This window comes from Crotalus tigris, unplaced genomic scaffold (genome assembly GCF_016545835.1).
Source record: "Crotalus tigris isolate CLP2741 ecotype Arizona unplaced genomic scaffold, ASM1654583v1 scf7180000017601.7605149639:7615979, whole genome shotgun sequence".
Taxonomy (NCBI): domain Eukaryota; kingdom Metazoa; phylum Chordata; class Lepidosauria; order Squamata; family Viperidae; genus Crotalus; species Crotalus tigris.
The window spans coordinates 2,085,447-2,108,973 of record NW_024096505.1 but is presented as its reverse complement, the minus strand read 5'-3'; the positions used below and the strand labels follow the sequence as shown (position 1 = coordinate 2,108,973).

Here is a 23,527-nt window from a genome sequence, read left to right as displayed (position 1 = left end):
TGCTTCCATCCTGCGACGATATCTGTAATATCATCAAACATCCACATCTGCCTATCCCAGGTCCTTGGTAAGGACTCGATAGGTAGACAAAATGCCAAATTCAGTCTGAACATCTGGCTGACTGTGCGATGATCCATAATAATAATAATGTCAATAAAACCTCTGGGGGGGGAAGCATCATCATCATAACAATTCTTTTTATTTTTATTATTATTATATGGTGTAAGGAGGCTTTTCACTAAAGGAAGACATTGACTAGGTAATATTTTTCTAGGGATCTCTGAATTGGCTTCCCTCTGGGAATGTCTCCTGTAATAATGAGAACTTGACAGTCTTTTCAGGAACATGCTAGAGGTTTATGCAAAAGCCACTAGACCAGGATTACAATATTTTTTGGGCATTAATAACATTTTCTTATCAATAACTGATATACATGCATTAGCTACCATTTATTTTGTGTGATTCATTTATCTTGAAAGCTATTTGTTTTGAATTAATTGAAGTTTCCTTAGATTATCTGAACATGGTTGCTTTGTGCTTTTTATCTTTCTCTTTTAAGTATCCTTTATTTCTTGCTTATTTCTAGTAGTCAAGAGTGGAAAACCTTTGGCTTTCTGGATGTTACTGTACTATAATTCCCAGGAGTCCAATTCAATATAGCCAGAAGTAAGGGATGCTGGGAGTTGTTGTGCAGGAACAACTGAAGGGTCACATGTTTCCCCTCCTGGGTTGCAATTATCTTTGGTGAGAAAAGCACCACTTCTGGGTGTAATAGAGCTGATTGAAAATAATGCTCATAACTAGGCCAAACATTTTAGCAGAAGGATTCATACAAAATAGCATCTCTTGGCACTGTTATACTCTATGGCTAAAACAATCATTCATGAAATGGGAAAAATAAAAGTACAGGTTGTTTATTCACCATTAATGTCAAGGGAGTGGCTGACATTCATATTTCTCTGATTAGAGTGCTAGAATGCTGTTAGGTCTTGTTATCAGAGATGTACAGATGTGAGAGGCTGGCTTTCGTTTTCGTCTACTTAGCTGGCATATAAAGATTTCTAGAATTGCAGATGGATTTTGATTTCTGCATTGATGGAAACCTGAGTCATCTAATTTTTGCACAAAATGTTCCTGGTCTGCAAAGTTTCTGATCAAGCCAGATATTTTTTTACAGTTCAAATATAATTGCCATCATTTATTGCTCCTTTTATTACTGTTACTATGTTGATAAATAAATTTCTGCATTAAACCAGGGGAATAGCATTAAAATAGTGGGACTGATCTTTGATATCAGCTTCCCCCCTCACATCATGCTACTGCATCAGTATAATTGGGGCCCTTCAGTGACACCAGATTGTGTCACCATGCCCTACTTTTTTATGGCAGTGAAATCATATAAATCATTATAAAGTAATTTCACAGTAAATGCTTTGCAGTAGCTACTGTGGTGGCCCAGAGACCTCCTAAGGCAGGAGTGGGGAACTATGGCCTTTTTATGACTTGTGGAGTTCAACTCCCAGAATTCCTGAGCAAGCCATGCTGGCTCAGGAATTCTGGGAGTTCAAGTCCACAAGTCATAAAGGGGTCATAGTTCCCCACCTCTGTCCAGGGAAAGGGCAAGGGAGACACATAACAAACTGTGCCATGATATTGAATGCAAGTGCATAAGAGGTGGGGCATGCATTATGATGTCACAACTCATGCTGTGTTATTTTCATGCCGTCACAATTGTATGAGATACTACAATGTGTCCCTTCAATGGGCTATTTCACTGCTATCCTGACTCTATGAATAAGGTAAAATTATGATAGTTATTATGAAAATATTAATAATACTTTCAACATTATGGAAAGCTGATTATATAATTATTCATCACCAGTAATGATAATTCTATGTGTTGTATGAAATCATGTAAAAATAATATGATAAAATCTATAAAAATCCAAAATAATTCAGTATAATAGAAAAATCAAGGGTATTTGAAAAAGCTACAGCCAAAAGAACCAAGCAATAAATAGAGGCACTAAAATTAGTAAACTATCAAAATATTAAAATAACAATGATCTTAAAACCCACTGGTGGTGCCAATAAATAAATAAATTGATTGGCAGAATGACAGGCATGGGACTGAACTTCAGATAAGGTAACCTGGAGATAAAGGGAGTTGCATCAAAGAGGCCAAGAGCCTCTGATACTGTATAATTAAGGATCTAAATCCACCTCTAGGTTTCTCAGAGGGAGATATAAATACAATCTGGGCAGAGGTCTGGAAACATGGACTTTATTTTTGCTCTTCTTTGGAATATATAAGGCTATATGTAATTTCTCTTTATCCCTGCCTTCATGTTTTGCCTTGTCATGACCTAGATAAGGTAACAACAATTAAAAAGAGAGGGAACGCTAGCAGGTATCTCAAGTGGCTGGCAATTGACCCAGGGACTAGAATCTATTGAGTGAAGAATATGTTCTTCTCTGCTTCTGGTGTTCATAGGCATTAGCAAGGTTTGGTTCAAAATAAAGTTAAAAGAAAGTTCCATTGAGGATAGTTAGGCTCTTAGATGTACCTAAAGAAACTTGTAGAATTTTGGTCAGTGAGTGCACTTTTTCTTGTAAAATGTTCTGTTTTATAGCCATAAACAGATCCAGTGAGTTTGCTTCAAGACCTGGTGCCTGTCCCACGAAGATAGGGGAAGCATTAAAGAGTTCATGCGTGTCTGACATGGATTGTCCAGAATATAAAAAGTGCTGTAAGACATCTATGGGAACCCATTGTTCAGATCCTGTTCCAGAAGGTATAGTAGTACAATAGTGTCATGCTACTTATTCTTTTCTTATTCAGATATAGAGGAGTTGAAGCAGAGGATCTGATTTGTGGATTCTTCCTTCTTGGGCCACCAGGTGTGTTTCAAAATTCTGTGAGGATTTTCACACAAAAGAGATCAATTATGATGCAGAATATATGAGTCTCATAGATAATTCTGATTGGTTGATCAAATGCATATATTGTCACACCTTGTGAGTCTCAGCAGTTAGTCAAGACCACTGAAAATGAGAAGACCACCATGTCAGTTCAGCACCTATACACTAATGTAAAGTTCTACTAACAGATTGTTTTCTCTTTCCAATTCTAGAACAAACAGTGACAAAGTATTGGTATGATGTGTCAGTCCTTGTGAAAATGGATTTCAGTGAATTGAACAAAGTGGATCCAAAACTTCTGAATCACTCACGTCTTTTGCACTCTATGGTATGAAACCATGGAATAGTAATATATAAGCTGTACTGTATATTTCTAGTGCTATAAGAAAGTCCAGCCTATACTGGACTGCCACCTACTGGATAAGGAATCCCTTTTCTCCAGTGTGTTTCTTGGCAAATACATTGCTTGCTTGATCATGAAAATGTTTTTAAAATAAATAATGTTGAATATTTATTAAATATTGTTCAAAATTGTTTAAAATATATTTCAATGTAATTAAAATAATAAATTATAAAATTCTGACCAAAATAATGCCTCTTTAATAGGGTTATCCTGTGTCAAGTTAATATGTAAACATAGTGTTTATAGCAGGCATGTCAAACTGCCGGCCCGCGGGCCAGATGTATCACGCCAAAACTGCGCCCACCCCATTGCTGGCAATGGGGAAAAAGTTGTGATATGTTGCACAAGATCACGTGACGTCGCGAATTTGACATGCCTGGTTTATAGTGTTAGAAAGGATCTTAATTTGATTGCATTGTTCTTTTTCATTATATGTCTAGAATTTAAAGAAAAATTATTTAGTTGCCTGTGGTGGTATTCTATAACATTTAAGAAGAGTTTCTCTCTTTTCCAGATTACTGGAGCATTGTGGCCCATGAACATCTCTGTGTATCATATCCAGACAAAGTCAGAAACTTATGCAGAGACATTAGTGTCATATGTCCTAGTTGGACTGCCACAACTGGTTCCATTGGTCAATATTTCTTCTTTGTTGAAAGAAATTGTGAAGAGAGTATATGAAGTTATTGACATTGTCGTACAAGGTTATTATTTCAGATATATTTGACTGAAGAGCAGCTCTATAGAATAGAGAGGTTTTAAAAACTTATCATTTTACTTTATGTTTGGATTTTCAGGATTAGAAAACAAGGCATTTTCTAGGGCGTGAGGAAGGGGGCCCCTCCAAAAAGAGTAAATCCCTTATACCAGGGGTAGGCAATCCAAAACACTTAAAGAGCCACTTGGACCTGTTTCCCACCAAAAACAAAACACTGGGAGCCGCAAAACCATTTTGATATCTAAAATGAAGATAACACTGCATATATCCTTTTTTTACCTTTATTAGAGGTGTGTGTGTGTGTTTGTGTATGTGTGTGTGTGTATATATATATATGTATATGTATGTATATATATATATATATACATACACACACACACACACACACACACACACAGGTAAAAAAAGGATATATGCAGTGTTATCTTCATTTTAGATGTTAAAAGGGTCTCTCTCTGTGTCTCTCCCTCTCTATCTGCCCTTGGTCTGCCACTTCTCTTCCCCCGTTTCTCTTTCTTTCTCTTTCCTCTCTCTCTCTTTCTCTCTCTCTCTTTCTCCCCCCCTCTCCTATCTGCTGCTCACCTGACAAGCTTAAAGCTGTTGTCCAACAAGATCAGGGGTAGGCAACCTTGTCTCTTTTATGACTCATGGACTTCAACTCCCAGAATTCCTGAGTCAGCCTAGCTGGGCTAGCTAGCTCTCTCCTGCCCTTCCTGCTTCCTGCTTCCTGCTTCCTGCAGAGACGCAGCAAAGGGAGGAGCTCCGCCCAGAAAGCTTTTCAGCTCCTCGGAAAACAGTGAGTGCACTCTCTTTTACACACACACACACACACACACACACACACACACACACAGAGAGAGAGAGAGAAGCAGGGAAGCGCAATTCCTCTCTCTGTCTCTGTCTCTCTCTGCAAAGGCAGAGGAGGCTGGGAGCCGCAGGGGAAGGCTCAAAGAGCCGCATGCGGCTCGGGAGCCGCAGGTTGCCGACCTGTGCCTTATACGTATAATGTGAATCTCAAGTACAGTTTGTCATGTATGATAAACTGAAAGCTGAAGATCACAATATGAGTCTGTCTTTTGCCACAGCCTTTAGCTGCATGGAATAAAATTAATATTCACATCAAGACCTTAATATAGTGACTGATTTCACTTCAATGCAGTCACAGAGTTAAATCAGCACCTATACTGTTTCTTAAGGCCTGATTTTACTTCTTTAATTTGGGTGAAAATGTAAAAAAAAAAAAAAAACCCCAAAAGCTTGTATAAAGACTTATTTCTGCAAATGCAATAATTAATCTGTAGGTATGCAATCTAGTATTTACCTATGGCAAATTTCTCCTGTCTGTAGGGGACAAGAGAAAACTTGCAGCTTTGACGGTATGTCATGGGTTAAAAAGGCTGCCATTGAGGGTATGGCCAGTCACAACCCCCACAATTTCTGAAAGGCAAACTAGTGAAGCTGCTTCCCACCCTCCTCTTTATCACCTATTCTCAAGATGCTCTCTATCATTTTATTTTTATCTTTTGTTTTTCTGAATAACTGGATATACTTCCAACTGAAGCACTGGCTACAACTGCCATTCTGTGTTTTGTAAATTAGTATGATATCAGAGGCCATAACATAGGGCTTTTTTTAGCATTCTAATTTCCCATTTATTTTTCTTAATCAAAATAATAAAAAATAAATGGGGGGGGGGAACAGGGAATCTGCAGGTGTAAGTGGTAGTGTTCATAGCATACAAACACCTGTGGATACTTGGGAATTCACAATAAGAAAATGTTCATGAATGTATACATTACAATATAAAATTGGTGGCATATTTTAACAAAATATAGAGTGATAGGAAATTCTGGTCAGGCCATTTTTTTTAAAAAAAAAGTTTACATTTTTTGCAAAGTGTCACAAGAACATTCCTTTAAAATAAGTGCAAACCAATTTGAAAAAAATAACCCAACCCAACCCAACCAACCAACCAATGTTAAATAGCAGACCATATTATTGTACCTCCTCCTTCCCTGCCAACGCCTCAACATTTATTACTGAGAAAAGTCTTTGACAGTTTCTCTAAAAATTGTGAAAGAAGAAACTTATCCAGGGAGAGGGCAGATGTTACTGAAGTTGGTGGGGTCCCATGGATGGCTAAAACCCTCTCCTCTTTTTAGGGCACTCAACTGAATATGCTTTAGGCTCCAGAATTTATTAAAAGATACAAAGGGAGATATTATTGCAAGTCGAACCATTTTTTTGTCATTTTTCACTAACAGACCAGAAGTGATATGAGGATAGATAAATGTTAAAAGAAGGCAGAATTAAGTACTCTTTTTAACACAACATTGCCTTTATATTGCCTCTACATTCCACAGTTAGTTAAATATTGCAGGTAGCTTTTAGGAGTACCTATTGGCTTGTGATCATGTTTCATTATTCTTTTCTTTGATCCAGATTGTGATCCTGATATGCCCAACATTCTGATTAAAAATAAGTATTCTTCTAATTTGCTGAGAAGTTCAAGATCTGCATCACCTGAAATTCATGGATCAGTAGATTTGGAATGCGGTAAGTTGCTATATATATTAAAATTCATTTATTTTTAAATTTTGCTTTCTTTGGGGCCTGTCGGACTTGCTTTATTTAAGCATATTTCCTTTTTTAATTGTGTCTACACTACCATTTATTTAGCATTTCTCTGTGTATAAAGGAACCAATAAATACTTTTGTAAATGAAACAAATTAATGGACCTACTGATACATTTTGTTTGTAAGTAGATCTTACCATTTCAGAACAATAGATTACTATTCAGTATAGTTTATCAGAAAGCTTTTGCCATGAAGACTTTCTTAAAACTTTAATATCATTTCAAAAAGTTAGATTTATAGAATGAGGTGGTGAAGCTTAGGTCTTTTATAGATTGCTGCTTAAAGAATGTTAATGATTAAGATGGTATAGGTTGGTGCTTAAAAAATATTAATGGTTGCTTAATTGCTCATTCTGCTTCCTATTTTAACTGTTTTAATCAAGGTACGTTCTTTTACATAAATGAGTACATATTTGACTGCTATCAAGATTTGGCATATGAGATTTATTGTTTGGAGTACCACAGAATTATTTGTTCAACTATAATCCAATAATTGTTTATTCATTCAATTGTGAACAATATTTCAGTTATAGGTCCCAGAGTACTTTTCAGAAATTTTTAAAGGAAAAGTGGGTATTTTGGTCTTGTGAGAATTAGTATTTGTGCAAGCTGCTTTGCTGCCTAGAGAGTACCTCATATTATCAGTGGTGGGATTCAAATATGTGAACAACTGGGTTCTCTGTGTGGATTCTGCTTCTGGAAGTCCATTCTGGGCCTGGGCCAATGGTTCTTTTCCTAATCTCCTGAACAGCAGTAACAGTTTAATACATTTAGAAGGGATCAGATGGAAAAGAACAGTTTTTTAAAAAGCTTCCTTGCACATTCAGATATATGGTACTATTCTTCAAATAGTTTAAGCCTCAAAGTAAAGACTGAACCATTTATTTATTTTTTCTTCATGGTGCCCCTAACAATCTGAAGGGTCAGCTTTTAACCTGATCATTCAACCCTTGGGGCCAACAGAAATCAGTTCATAAGTCCTACATGTTCAGGGGAAACAACCCTGAATCCCGAGGACATGTATGATGACATTTTCACTTTGCTAGCTTTGATGTGAAGGCAAATGTACATTTTTCTTTTGAATTTAGTGGAACATTCCTGTATGCCACAGCTGCATAAAGAAATGCACTGGAAGCTCTAGAATGGGAACAAATAATTACTTGAACATAGCATTTATAATGGAAGACATGAGCTGCTTGGAAAATTATTCTAGTTTAATCCTGAAATGCACTCAATTTAAATTTTGTTTGCATTTGCTAGACTTAAATAAAAAAATATGTGTTGATTATAACAGAATGGGTAAACTGATGTATGGGCACCTTTGAGTGATCTTACCTTGGTTCCAAGAGCAAGACTAATTAAAAATTGTTCTTTACATTCCAGATAATGATGGCTAGTATTTGATAAACTGAACTCCCAATCATCTCTAATGACTAGTATCATTCTCCACTTTCTTCAGCCAAGTGGCAGCAAGAAATAGAGCAGGCCTAGGCATTTTATAAAATTCTCCATGCTATCACCTCCAACCACGAGATGGGCAGCATATAAATTTAATAAATAAATTAAAACATCTATACTATTTGCCAAGAAGCAAATGAATTTAGTGGAACAACCACTCATTTATATTAACATGAAACAGAAAAAATATATCAATAGCCACTTAAGTGCAGCCAAAATAAGAGTAAGAGTATCTATTTCCAGATAAGCAATTGAATCCTAAATAGCTTAGTGTTTAATTTTACTCCATGGCAAAAATATACAAACTTTCAACCTGAAGAAACCATACAAAAGGCCGGTTTTCTAAAGACAGGGTTTGAGGTTTCTTTTTTCAGAGCATCCCGGTCAGGAATTCCAAGATAAAGCACCTTATATTTCTACCTTAAAGGTTGAGGAAAGAACTTTTCTCAACCATGAATCAAATACTTCATTGACTTCATCTATTTCTAAAAGAAAATATTAAACAAACTATTTTATGCAATTAAAGCGAATGCCTATCACCTCCTAGTCAAAGACTCTAATCTTATATACATCCATCCATCCATCCATCCATGCATGCATACATATCCATATACACATACATATCATATATATATTGCTGCTCGAAGCACGAAGCTGAAAACACCAGCCTGAAGATGACGAATGGGACTTCGTCGAAACGTCGCCAAGACACTTCCAATTTTACGCGGGAGAAAACCCGAACAACCAAAGGCCTACATATATATATATATATATATATATATATATATATATATATATATATATATATATATATATATATATGCGATTAAAAAGGTTAAAAATATGAACCCTGGGAATATTCATAATGAAAATATAAAATGAGCACCAGGGTAGTAAAAACTATAAAAGTTTTTAATAAATTAAAACTATAAAAGTTTTAAAAAACGCCAAGCTTTCGCCGTCACCTGCCGGCATCCTCAGGGCTGGCGCGCCAGAGAATGAGAAGGTCTTTTATAGGCGTGTCGAGGTCTGCGCCCGGCTCCTCGATCTTGTTATCGGGCCTAATTGGTTCAGCCGTGTGCAATTAACCTGTGCTTCTTTTCTCTTTTTGGTTGCATTTTTATCCTCATCCGTCTCCAATTCTCCCAACTCCGGATTAGCTAGATGGCAATTGCAGTTATTTCGGTTGCCTTTATATTCTAACCTCCCCTTAGGCTCAGGTGGTAGTGCACATTCCACATTCCTTTCTCCACCATATCTTGTCCAGTTGTTACTTTTAGGATCGTATTCATTTCCGGTCTCAATACTTTCATTTTTAATGTGTCCGTCATCCTGATGATCTCGTAAGTTGCTACGGGTCCGGTGCAGCGTGGGGGGGTGTTCCGCAAGGTGGAGGGATCGTCTCTTATTAGTTGTCATGCCCAGCTGTCCTGCACGTGTCCTACTCCGGGTGCCCGGTCCAGGGGGTGTGTGCGCAGCAATCAAGCCGCGTCCCTCTTGGTTGCAGCGCTCTTCCTCAGTTCTCCCCTTTTTTACATTATTAAGAGCATTCGCTTGTATTCCATGGGAGTCCTCAGGACCATCAGGTAGGGGGTGTGACGGCTCGATCTTCCGTACCCTACCGCTCTCCGATCTTCCCTCCTCCTCTATAACGGTGTGCGAGGGTTCTTCGTCAACCACCCCCCGTGGTTTATCCTTGTTAGAGCTAATCGCTCCGGCTGCATGAGGGGTTCTTCTCCTCCTTTCCGGATCAGCCGTGATGTTTCTTTTGATGTGTGGGCGGTCCGTTGCGTTTGGCGATTCATCCGCACTTCCACCTGCTGTATCTTCTCTCGTCTCCTCTTTGCTGCCAGGGGGCCGGATCCTGGTTCTTATCACCCCCCTAATCCTCTGGGATTGCAGTAGTCTCACGGGGGTGGTCGAAGTATCTCGCGATTGCTTTCCTTCCTCCAAATTGCACATGGTTTGTTGGATGGTTCGGGTGCTGCCCAAGTTGTTATTGGGCCATCGGGGGTGTTGCCGCTGGTTATTGGCACTCCATGATCTTAAGGCCAAATAGGACGGACATAGGTCAATATGCCTATTAATGGATTTGCTGTCCGAGAGCCATGCCTCTCTAAGAAGGCGGCCCCCTTTGGTACTGTCATTTGCCAATACACTGACGCCACTAAAATTAAACCTGTGGCCCAGATCCACCGTGTGGGCCCATATTTGGGAGTGACAATCTCTCCTTCTCACTGCCAGTTCGTGCTCATGGACCCTGGTCTTAATGCGTTTAGCAGTCTCCCCAATATAATTGCATTGGCAGTCCATACAGTCAATCCTATAGACGGCTGCCAATCTTTCGATGCTGGGGAGCGGGTCCTTAGGGCGCATTATTGCCGCCCGCAGTGTTTGGTTGGGTCTATGGGCCACCTGTATTTTATATGGTGCCAGGATCCTAGCTGTGGCTTCTGATACATTGTGGATATAGGGGAGGGCAATGCGTGTGGTGGCTTGAGGCATGGATTCTTGGGATACGGGGTTACCCCGGAGTCCAGGTGGTTTCCTGAACTGATTAATAAGTTTAACCGGGTAGCCGTTACGTCTACATATTTGGAAGAGGCGGTTTCTCTCTTCCTTTTTAGCTCTGACGGTGCTGCAATGTGTCTCCACTCGTTTGAATAGCGTCCTGACACAACTGGCTTTATGGGCCATCGGGTGATTGCTCCCAAAGTGGAGAATCCTGTCAGTACATGTTGGTTTTCGGTATACCCTGGTAGCTAGACATCCATCCACCTGGCGCTGCACAAATACATCCAAAAATGCCAAATTGCCCTGATCTTCCTCCTCCATGGTGAATTGGATGTCCGGGTATACCAAATTCAGGACGCCCATAAAGTCAGTTTTGTGTCGTTTCTTAATGACCGCAAACGTATCGTCCACATAGCGGGCCCAAAATTTTGGTCGATACTGGGCCATCGCTATGTGTTCTAGCTGTTGGAGTACCATCTCTGCAACCACACTAGAGATCGGCGACCCCATAGGTGTTCCTTTGATTTGCTCATATATAACACCCTGAAAGGTGAAATAGGTGTTAAGGCATATTTCCATCAGTTTTATCAGGTCCTCCGTTTGAAGGGAGTCCTGATGCTGCCCATGGTCTCCTTGATTAAGCCGGTCTCTTAGGACCGCAACCGCAAGTTCTTGCGGGATGGAAGTGAATAGAGAAATTACATCAAAGGAGACCATGAGCTCATCCTCTTCTACCTTCAGGGTTTTAATTCTGTTGAGGAATTCTTCTGCCGATCTTACGGTGGTGTCGCTGTTACTTGACGCATTGGCCACTTGGCAAGTAACAGCGACACCAAATGACATTGGCAAATGACAGTACCAAAGGGGGCCGCCTTCTTAGAGAGGCATGGCTCTCGGACAGCAAATCCATTAATAGGCATATTGACCTATGTCTGTCCTATTTGGCCTTAAGATCATGGAGTGCCAATAACCAGCGGCAACACCCCCGATGGCCCAATAACAACTTGGGCAGCACCCGAACCATCCAACAAACCATGTGCAATTTGGAGGAAGGAAAGCAATCGCGAGATACTTCGACCACCCCCGTGAGACTACTGCAATCCCAGAGGATTAGGGGGGTGATAAGAACCAGGATCCGGCCCCCTGGCAGCAAAGAGGAGACGAGAGAAGATACGGCAGGTGGAAGTGCGGATGAATCGCCAAACGCAACGGACCGCCCACACATCAAAAGAAACATCACGGCTGATCCGGAAAGGAGGAGAAGAACCCCTCATGCAGCCGGAGCGATTAGCTCTAACAAGGATAAACCACGGGGGGTGGTTGACGAAGAACCCTCACACACCGTTATAGAGGAGGAGGGAAGATCGGAGAGCGGTAGGGTACGGAAGATCGAGCCGTCACACCCCCTACCTGATGGTCCTGAGGACTCCCATGGAATACAAGCGAATGCTCTTAATAATGTAAAAAAGGGGAGAACTGAGGAAGAGCGCTGCAACCAAGAGGGACGCGGCTTGATTGCTGCGCACACACCCCCTGGACCGGGCACCCGGAGTAGGACACGCGCAGGACAGCTGGGCATGACAACTAATAAGAGACGATCCCTCCACCTTGCGGAACACCCCCCCACGCTGCACCGGACCCGTAGCAACTTACGAGATCATCAGGATGACGGACACATTAAAAATGAAAGTATTGAGACCGGAAATGAATACGATCCTAAAAGTAACAACTGGACAAGATATGGTGGAGAAAGGAATGTGGAATGTGCACTACCACCTGAGCCTAAGGGGAGGTTAGAATATAAAGGCAACCGAAATAACTGCAATTGCCATCTAGCTAATCCGGAGTTGGGAGAATTGGAGACGGATGAGGATAAAAATGCAACCAAAAAGAGAAAAGAAGCACAGGTTAATTGCACACGGCTGAACCAATTAGGCCCGATAACAAGATCGAGGAGCCGGGCGCAGACCTCGACACGCCTATAAAAGACCTTCTCATTCTCTGGCGCGCCAGCCCTGAGGATGCCGGCAGGTGACGGCGAAAGCTTGGCGTTTTTTAAAACTTTTATAGTTTTTACTACCCTGGTGCTCATTTTATATTTTCATTATATATATATATATATATATATATATATGTATGTATGTATGTATGTATGTATGTATGTATGTATGTGTATGTGTATGTGTATGTGTATGTGTATATGTATATGTATATGTATATGTATAAAATAAATAATATGCGATCACCAGAGAGTTTAAGTATACTTTACTAAAATACTTTACTAAAAAGCTGCCAAACTTTCGTTGGGAACTCCCAACATCGTCAAGGCTAAAAAGCCAGTTTAACAAGAGTGACTTAAATAAGTTTGGCTGACATCTACACCCAGCTCCTAGACTGCATTACCAGCCCCAGCTGGTCAATTAATGTTCCAGATGTTTCTTTGGTGTTACACTCTCTTCTGTCGTTCCTTCGAATCTTCCTACCTGCCCCTTTGTTATTAATTTTTAAGTCTATTGACACCCTCGTCTCCCCCTCCCCTCCGGTGATATTTACTCCCATCACATCCCTCTTTCTGCTACGGGTCTCAGGGGCGTTCGATTCAGTGTTAATCCTCATTCTGTTAGGGCTCCAGGTACTTTTCACCCCCTTTGATTGTTGATCGATGTTTTCTTCCTGTTTTGTATTCCCCTCTCCCTTAACCATATGAGTAACATTTATGCTGGCATTGTGCATTCCGGTGCTTGTGTTCCCACCCCGCACCATAGCGTTCTCTACATCAACCGTTTTTCGTTGTTTAGTGTCCAGAGTAGATCCTTCATGCTCCTCCTGGGAAAGATCTAACTGCAAATAGGAGCGTTCTTCATTCGTTGCTTCTCGTCCGTTCATGAAATGAGGGGGAGGAGTTTTTCTCCCCCTTTTACTGAATGAGCGAGTCATCATTCCACATCTTCTCTCCCTCCTCCGTGTTGTGCATCTCTCTTCGTTACTGCAAACAGCACCAAGCTCAGGGATTTCACCATTAGATCTTCCGGGTTCCCTTTTGTCATTGTCATTGTTTCTCTTCCACCTGAAAGGTGGGGATCTATTGGGACACTGTTGAAGAGTATACGAATTGTCTACCCGGTGGATTTCCCCCCTCCCTTTTCTTCCGGAGGGAAATCCACCATCAATGCATGTCTACGTGTGTCCAATGGCGGGAGATTCCTCAGCTGTTCAGGTTGTTGTTGATTGGATGTTGAGGAGGTATCAGTGGAATATTGGTGGTCAGTTGGAATTCCGTACACCTATCAGAGCAAGGATCGGATATACCATCATATCTACGATGTTGTGGATATCGGTCTAGTCGTTTATAACGAGTGGAGTGATGATTTGAGTCCCACTTTCTCAACGCTTGTTGTGCTGGATACAGGTCGATATGGCGGTTAATTGAATTCTTATTCGAGAACCAAGCTTCCTTCAGCAGCCGGCCTCCCTTTGTGGCGTCACTAGACATAATACGTGTCTTATCAAAGTCAAATTGATGCCCATGTTGTGTCATGTGCATCCATATTTGAGAATGTTGTTCACCCCGTCTTATGGCTAGCTTGTGCTCGTGGAGCTGAGTCTTTAGCCATTTAGCTGTTTCACCCACATAATTGCCCTGACAGTTTTTACAGTTGATTTTATAAATTACTGCTGATTTTTCCATAACGGGCAGCAGGTCTTTGGGGTGCATGACTTTGGACCATAATGTCTGATTGGGTTTGTGAGCCACTTCTATCCTATGGGGGGCTAGCAGTCTGGCTATTGCTTCCAAGACATTACTAATGTAAGGCAGAGAGATGCGTGTTTTTTGTAAAGATGGTTCATCTCTCCGCTGACTGCCTCGGGAGTGGGGTGTCACACTATGCTGTCTGATAAATCTCACTGGATATCCATTATGTTGACAGATGCGGAAGAGGTGTTTCCTCTCTTCCTTTTTAAACTCATCTGTGCTGCAGTGGGAGTCCATGTGCTTAAATAATGCTCTAATGCAGCTAGCCTCATGGGAAACTGGATGATTACTCCTGTAGTGGAGGATCCTATCCGTGTGGGTCGATTTACGGAACACTTTCGTATGTAACGATCCATCCGGCTGGCAGTGGATCGATACATCTAGAAAGGCTAGAAAACTTTGTTTCTCCTCCTCCACTGTGAATTTTATGTTGGAGTAAATTGAATTCAGTATTCCCATAAATGTAGCTACATGTTGTTTTTTAACAACCGCAAATGTGTCGTCCACCTACCGAACCCAAAATTTGGGTTGGTATAAGGTCATAGCCTTATGTTCAAGTTGTTGGAGCACAGCTTCAGCTATAATGCTGGAGACAGGAGAGCCCATGGGTGTCCCTTGATCTGTTCGAAGATGGTGCCCTGGAATGTGAAATAGGTTGTTAAACATATTTCTATCAGTCTCACGAGGTCTTCCATCTGCAGGGAGTCCTGGTGATGGCCTCCTTCCGTGTTCATCAACCGGTCTCTCAGGACTGAGATGGCTAAGTCCTGAGGGATGGAGGTGAAGAGTGAGGTAACATCAAATGATACCATCATCTCATCATCCTCCACCCTGAGGGTCTTAATCTTGGCCAAGAACTCCTTCACAGACTTGACCGTCGTGGGACTGTCATCCACAAAGTGGCAAATGTGGGTGCTAAGCCACTTTGCTAACCCCGAGGTGGGCGTGCCCCTGAATGACACAATGGGACGAAGGGGGGTGCCTTCCTTGTGGATTTTTGGTAGCCCATAAAATCGGGCAAGGGCCATATCACAAGGCCGCACCTTCTTCAGGGTATCATCTCTGATTTTTCTGCTATGTTTAAAATTATCTAGCACTTTATTGATTATGTTCCTGAGCGTTACTGAGGGGTCTTTCCCAATCACTCTATAGGCTGTTCTATCACTCAGGAGCTCTAATGCCTTGGTTGTATATAGCGCCTTATCCATGACAACAGTCACCCTCCCCTTGTCTGCGGGAAGTATGACGATGGTGTCGTTCCTTTTAAGTTGTTCTAGGGCTTCAATTTCTTCCCTAGACAAGGTGTGATTGTGAGTAACCCGGTGACTTGTTGTCTTATGGAGCTCCTAGTGTCCTCATCTGTCCCCATATGGCACATAGCGGGCTCTAGTGCAGCTATGAAATCTAGAGCATGTGCGTCCATAAGGTTATGACCAGTATCACACTGCAGCAGGGTGAGTTGTGAGTGGGTTAACACTCTGGAAGAGAGGTTACAGACTAATCCGTTCATAAAGCTATTGCATTTCGACTCACGTATGGCATCTATCTTATATATATAATGTATATGTATGTGTGTGTGTATATATATATATATATATATATATATATATATATATATATATATGATGTATATCTAGAACAAAAGAGGATTGATTCTTAAAGTAAGTGTACAGTACACAAAACAGGATTTCCCTCAAATATGATAACTCTCATATGTTTGTTGCAGATTCTCCCCCTATTAGAAACCACAAGATCTTCAATGTAACTTGCAGCAGTTTTGAAGCATCTTGGAGTGTAAATTCTTTGCAGAATCATTCATTCCGAGCAGAAGTGTACAAAGGCAAGAAACTTGTTGAAAGAATGGAAACCACAGATATGAAGCTAACTATGTTAAATCTAGAAGCAGGTGTAATGTATACAATGGACATCAGTTATGAAGCTTGTGGCAAAAATATTACCTCCAGTAGAACTGTAAAAACAGGTACTGTATGCAATTATATCTACTATTTTATTCAATTGAAAATATTTTTCTAACATATAAATCTTTCTCTTAAAAAGCTCTTAAAATATTTTTTTTCATGCATAACAAGGAAATATCACTGTGTGTTATTAAATTTATTCTTATGTTATGTACAAAATGTTTCTATTCAGGTGAAATCGTGGATCCTGTTACTACACAGGGATCAAACGTTACTGATAATTCAACCACACCTTTCTCAATGACAGAAATACAGGCAGTGACATCGTTCACTAAGTATACTGAAGCAACAGTGCTGCCCTCTAGTGGCACTCAGGAGTCAAGCACTCTTCCAGCAGAGAAGGCATTGTCAGCATCTCAGAAGATGAACGTATCAGGGCATGTCAGGAATGATAGCATCTTGAATAGCCCAGAAACAGCTACTCCAGCTCCAAAATGGTGGGGCAATGTAACAGTCTCAAATGGAACTGTAGCTGAAGAGTTGAGCACTCTGCCAGCAGAGAAGGTATTGTCAGCATCTCAGAAGATGAATGTATCAGAGCATGTCAGGAATGATAGCATCTTGAATAGCCCAGAAACAGCTACTCCAGCTCCAAAATGGTGGGGCAATGTAACAGTCTCAAATGGAACTGTAGCTGAAGAGTTGAGCACTCTGCCAGCAGAGAAGGCATTGTCAGCATCTCAGAAGATGAACGTATCAGGGCATGTCAGGAATGATAGCATCTTGAATAGCCCAGAAACAGCTACTCCAGCTCCAAAATGGTGGGGCAATGTAACAGTCTCAAATGGAACTGTAGCTGAAGAGTTGAGCACTCTGCCAGCAGAGAAGGCATTGTCAGCATCTCAGAAGATGAACGTATCAGGGCATGTCAGGAATGATAGCATCTTGAATAGCCCAGAAACAGCTACTCCGGCTCCAAAATGGTGGGGCAATGTAACAATCTTGAATGGAACTGTAGCTGAAGTGTTGAGCACTCTTCCAGCAGAGAAGGTATTGTCAGCATCCCAGAAGATGAACGTATCAGGGCATATCAGGAATGATAGCATCTCGAATAGCCCAGAAACAGCTACTCCGGCTCCAAAATGGTGGGGCAATGTAACAATCTTGAATGGAACTGTAGCTGAAGTGTTGAGCACTCTTCCAGCAGAGAAGGTATTGTCAGCATCCCAGAAGATGAACGTATCAGGGCATATCAGGAATGATAGCATCTTAAATAGCCCAGAAACAGCTACCCCAGCTCCTAAATGGTGGGGCAATGTAACAGTCTCAAATGGAACTGTAGCTGAAGAGAGATGGACCACTCAAGATCAGCAAAACTCTTCAGTGACCTCATCCCCTGGAGTTTCAAACATAGAAACCTCTCCTTTTAAGAGAAATGAATCAATAGTAGAGGAGGGCACACCTGGCTTCTCAGTTGAAAGATTTGAGAATGTTATATCCCTGAATGTAACACAAAATCCCAAATGTCATGCTTTGAACCATACCCTTGATAGGGACATAGGAGGAAATGACAGCTCTTGGTCTGATGAAAGAAACAGTACAGCATCGCCATCTTCTTTCAAGGCGAATATCTCCCTTGCTACAGATTTGAGTGGTGAGTATACTTTTACTTCAGCATTGACTTTAAACATAATAGGTTACTACAATGAGAAAGGCAGTGGGGTTTAGAAAAATGGAAGCTAGTAGCCACAAGCCAGAGGAGTGATTCCATTTAAATAAATAAGAAAAAAAATATACACTTAAGTTCTAATATTTTCGTGGGATTTAAACACATCCCTAGCCCAACCAGTTCCCTGATTTGTAAAATAAAAAGGTAAAGGTTTCCCAGTCCAGTTTTGTTTCCTAGCTGAGGGAGTCAGTGTTGTCCGAAGATGCTTCAGTGGTCCTGTGACCAGCGTGGCTATATGTGGAGGTGCACAGAATGCTGTTACCTTCCCACCAAGTGGTACCTACTTATCTACTTGTAATTGCGTGCTTTAGAACTGCTAGGTTGGCAGGAGCTGGGGCAGGCACGGGAGCTCACCCCAACATGCAGTGCTAGGGTCTTAAACTGCTAACCTTTCAGTCAACAAGCCCTTTGTCTTAAGCACTAGGTCACTGTGCCCCCCCCCCAAAATAGATGCTCATTATTTGGATAGAATGCTGAGTGCCTTGGAGCTAATTACATGAGCAGGAACATAATAGACGAAGAGTTCTCATACAATTAACTCCTCCTCCAAAATTGTATCATTTATTATTTAGCCTTGTCCAAAGATTAAGCAAATAGGTACCATCTGAACCAAAGATCTCCAGCCTTTCTGGCCCCATGGACTGGCAGCAGCGATGGTAGCAGTGGTGGGGTGGGGATGATTTTGCATGCTTAACTAGATTCTGTATGTGTGCAAATGAAGTTTCATGAGCTCACCCACCACTTGCATGACCCGGTTCCCAACAGGCCAAGGACTGGTACCAGTCCACGGACCGGAAGATGGGGACCTCTGATCTAAACCCATTCTCTAGTAAGGGCTGAGAAAAAAAACCCAAGCAACAGGTTTCTATATTACCAAAGATTCTATTTTAATAAACCATGATACTTTTCATGAAACAAATATGATTGATAATTCTAAGAATGGGTTCAGTTGTTTCCCTTTCTCTTTTCAGCACCATTTCCAGCTGAAAGAATATTTTTTTCCAATGTGACAAATACTAGCTTTCAGATTTCCTGGACTACCCATTTTTCAGCGAATACTACTTTCCATGTTCTGCTCTTTGAGGAGGAATTGCTGATAAAGAAGGTTAAAACCCAAAGCAGTCATCTGAATATTTCTGAACTAAAAGCAGGAACTTTATACACTGTTAAAATAAAGGCAGACTTGTATGGAGATGAAAGTAAAACTGTGCAGCGTAAAGTAAAGACAGGTACAATAACATAAAATGTCACAATGTGTATCTACAGAAGTCCATCACAGAAAGTGTTACCTTTTCAATTTAACATAAATAAATATGAACAGACATTTAATAATATTGGCAATCTGGCACACTAGCATGCTATCGTCTTTCCAAATGTCCTTCCTATTTGCTGAATCAAGTTTAGAGTGATTGCAGCTTGTGAAAATGTTGCCCTTGATTATATTTGAGATTTTTGGAATTTATCAAGAAAGTAATCAAAATTATTGATTCTTCGTAAGTAGGCGGTGGGTGAATATCCAAAGTAATTATAATATAATAATAGTTGTGTTATAAAAATGTATATTATAGTTGCAATAATAATTGTTGATATAGGCTAATGATCAATCATTACATTTCTTTTTAACAAGTGGCAATAGAGGAATGAAGAAAGAGGACTTTGGGTTTCTTTTTTTTGTTTTGTTTCTATTTAAAAAATATATTTATGATAAATATTGTTAGCTACTAATTCAGACCATTTGATTTAGTTTGCTAATATTTGTATGATTATAAATGATGGATGTGATAATTTAATCTTTATCACTATGTTGTTTTTACAATTATTTTATTTGTTCAAAAGAGCAAAACATGTTCTGCAAATCTTTGATCGTAGGTACAAAACACTCAGATGGTAAATATCAGTTGTGTCTCTAAATGTAAAGTTGCTTCTCTTCATTTGCTTTTAAGCTATTCTTTTGGTTTTCCATTTGAAGTATAAAAGTGAGTTGTCATAATGTATTGGATGTCTAGAACCTGCCCAGGATCTGATCACTCGTATTTTAACTAACAATGCTTGTCTAACTTTGGTCACCTTCTCATATCTTGCAGCTGCCCAGAAATTTAATGGGATGGTTAGGATAGTGAATCTGAACTATAGCTCAGAATTCAGCAACTCAAGAAGTGAAAAGCGCCAAAATTTTTCAAAGATGTTTCTTAATGAGGTAAAATGATGATGATGATAATACCTTTTTAAAAAATAAGAGAGCTCTATAATGGACATAATCATGTATTTATTTTATCTAGTATGACGTTTAATCTAGGATACAGGGTCCATCACGTCTCATGAGTAGTCCATAATGTGGACTAATAATTCTATGGCAAATGTAACCCTAAATTACAACTTCCAAATCTGAAATAGGGATCAAAATTATAGAACTAAAAATTGTAGAGTTGAACTTTATACTCAACTTCAAACCCATAAGTTCACTGGCTGGGTGAAGGGAGATAGTGAATAATACTAACTGCCCTCATTCCCAGAATCAGTTCCCTGGACTTGCTTTATTTCCACTTGATCAGTTGGATAAAAATGAGCTGTTTGCACTCCCAAATTCCCAGTTGGCTACTTGGGAATGGCAGTCTGAACATATTTAGAGGGCGTGAAGTTGCTTACAGAAGACCCCACCAATGTATGTGTGTAAAATAAAAGTCAGGAGATAGGGCTACTGGGCATAAGCCTATTCCACATGCATTCACGGAATTCCTTAATATACAGAGAAAAAAATGGAACAAGTTTGTTTGGGGAACAAAGCAGCCATTTCACATTCTCAAAGATTTAACAGAATAACAAAATAATTATTCAATCATTCAAGAACATTCATTATTGCAACAGAATTTCTTGTACTGGGCAACAGGAATAACCTTGAGGTATAGGAGGAAGAGCTGTAAACAACAGAAGGGTCAGATAAAAAAAATCTGAGTCCGGGTCAGAGCTGTAACCCAACTGAGCATCTCGGAAAAGATCCTCCCTAATTCTCAGGAACATAAAGAGAGTGCAGGGTGAAGAAGACTTACAATATTCTGTTATTGCAGTGATACCTTAGTACTTCTTGTTAATTGGTTCTGAGAGATGCAACGAGTACTACAAATGCTGAGTACCAAACAAATTTTTCCCATAAGGAATAATGCATTAGTCACGAGGCAGTTGACATCAAGTTCTAGCTTGTGCATTGAGTACCAAACAAACAAGTACCAGGACAAAATTTTCATGTCAAAATGCATAGAGTACCAAATTTATTGAGTTTCAAAGCAGTCAAGTGCCAAGGTATCACCTTTGATTGGGTTTCTTGGTCTAATTCTATCTTGAAGGGCTGACATTTCTCCATTCCTATAGTCAATAATAAAGTTTTCTTCTTACTTTTAAAAATTACGGAGGATCCCAAAAGAGCTTTTGTTTGCATGGGCTATATAGTTATTCCTCAACCCATGACCACAATTGAGCCCAAAATTTCTGTTGCTAAGTGAGACACTTGTTAAGTGAGTTTTCTCCCATTTTACAACCTTCCTTGCCAATTTGTTAAGTGAATCACTGCAGCTGATAAGTTAGTACCATGGTTGTTAAGTGAATGTGGCTTCCCCATTGACTTTGCTTATCAAAAGGTTGCAAAAGATGATCATGTGACCTTGGGACATAGCAATGGTTATAAGTATGAACCAGTTGCCAAACATCTGAATTTTGATCACATGATCATGGGGCTACTACAAAGGTCATAAGTGTGAAAAGTGGTCATTGTTGCAAGTTGAGGTCTACCTGTATTTACCAATATTACCGTATTAAAAATTATGCATTTGGTGTTGCTACTGCTTCTCATGATTTGATGGGATTTTACATTATTTTTCAACATAGACTGGCAAATAATTTTTATTTTGAGGACGCTTGAGATGATCCTGGGAGATCATGAAGGGTTCCTAGGACTACTTTAGGAAACTTTAGAAAACACAGATTGAGGTTATGAATATGCAACTAAATTGCACAGTACTTGCAATAACAAAGCAAGTACAGGATATGCTTATGGAAATACAGGTAGTCCTTGATTTATAACAGTTCATTTGGTGATGATTCGAAGTTACAACAACACTGAAAAAAGTGACACATGACCGTTTTTCACACAACTATCGCAACATCCTCATGTTCACATGATCAAAATTCAGACTCTTGGCAACTGACTCATATTTATGACTGCTGCAGTGTCCTGGGATCACATGATCACCTTTTGTGACCTTCTGACAAGCAAAGTCAATGGGGAAGCCAGATTCACTTAACAACCATGTTACTAATTTAACAACTGCAGTGATTCAGTTAACAACCCTGGCAAGAAAGATTGTAAAATGGGCCAAAACTCACTTAACAAATGTCTTGCTTAGCAACAGAAATTTTGGGCCCAATTGTGGCCATAAGTTGAGAACTACCTATAGCAGACATGTCAAACACAACACCCGGGGACCAGATGTGGCCCGCGAAGTGGTTTCATGTGGCCCGCGAAGCCATCCTGGAAACAGTGAGGGAATGGCCCCCACTGCCTTTGCCCTGGCCCAGGCCAGCTGGGAGCCAATGTACAATTTGTGGTGGCCATCTGGCCTTCTGCTAGAGAGCCTCAGATCTGTCCCACTCCTGCCCAGGCCCCCATAGGCCACACCCATTCCATCCACGTCCACCCAGTAGGCTGAACCCACTCTGGCCACACTCACCTGCCCCCCCCCCCAGGGCAACCACAATGCTGATGCGGCCCTCAGTGAAATTGAGTGACACCCCTGATCTATAGTCTACTATGTCTATATGTCTGTTATTTTGTTTTTAAGGATATATATATATATATCTCAACAACATTGGTTGGTTATTGAGAAATCTTGTTGGATGCAACATCATCCCATCTTCTGAACGTTCTATATCACAGATGTCAAACTCACCACATCACGTGACGTGTCATGACGTATCACGGCTGTTTTTGCATTGCCGGAGCTGGGGTGGATGCAGCCTCCGCATGATGCAACTGGCCCACGGGCCAGCAGCTTGACACCCCTGTTCGATATGGTTTTATTCAAACATTAAGTAAATAAATAAGCCAGTTTGGTCAAGTGCTTAAGACACCAGACTAGAAAGTGGGAGACCTTGAGTTCTAGTTCTGCCTTGGGCATGAAAGCCAGCTGGGTGATCTTTGGCTATGCACTCTCTCAGCCCAACTTTCCTCACAAGGCTGTTGTGGGGAAAATATGAGGCAGGTATGTGGATATGTTTGCCACCTTGAGTTATTTGTATAAATATAAAGGTGGGAAATAAATAAACAAATAAACAAACAAACTTTTAAAAAATCTGTATGTCATCCTTCAAACCAGGGGTGTCAAACTCGCAACATCACTTGATGTGTCGCGACATATCATGACTTTTTTTGCCATTGCCGACAATGGGGTGGGTGCGGTTTCACTACAATGCATCTGGCCCAT

General features: G+C 40.5%; 1 protein-coding gene across 3 annotated transcripts in view; it reads left to right on the top strand.

Annotated features, from left to right (window-relative positions):
* UMODL1 (uromodulin like 1) overlaps window positions 1-23,527 on the top strand; it is a 46,788-nt gene that overhangs the window by 11,123 nt on the left and 12,138 nt on the right. For 2 of the 3 annotated variants that reach the window (XM_039369101.1, XM_039369109.1), the window contains exons 3-10: window positions 2,634-2,795; window positions 3,135-3,250; window positions 3,840-4,029; window positions 6,486-6,599; window positions 16,132-16,386; window positions 16,557-17,978; window positions 19,025-19,282; window positions 20,138-20,250. In XM_039369101.1, coding sequence (XP_039225035.1) covers window positions 2,634-2,795; window positions 3,135-3,250; window positions 3,840-4,029; window positions 6,486-6,599; window positions 16,132-16,386; window positions 16,557-17,978; window positions 19,025-19,282; window positions 20,138-20,250 — 2,630 coding nt within the window. The remainder of the gene's footprint in view (window positions 1-2,633; window positions 2,796-3,134; window positions 3,251-3,839; window positions 4,030-6,485; window positions 6,600-16,131; window positions 16,387-16,556; window positions 17,979-19,024; window positions 19,283-20,137; window positions 20,251-23,527) is intronic. The other variant, XM_039369117.1, reaches the window with a different exon arrangement.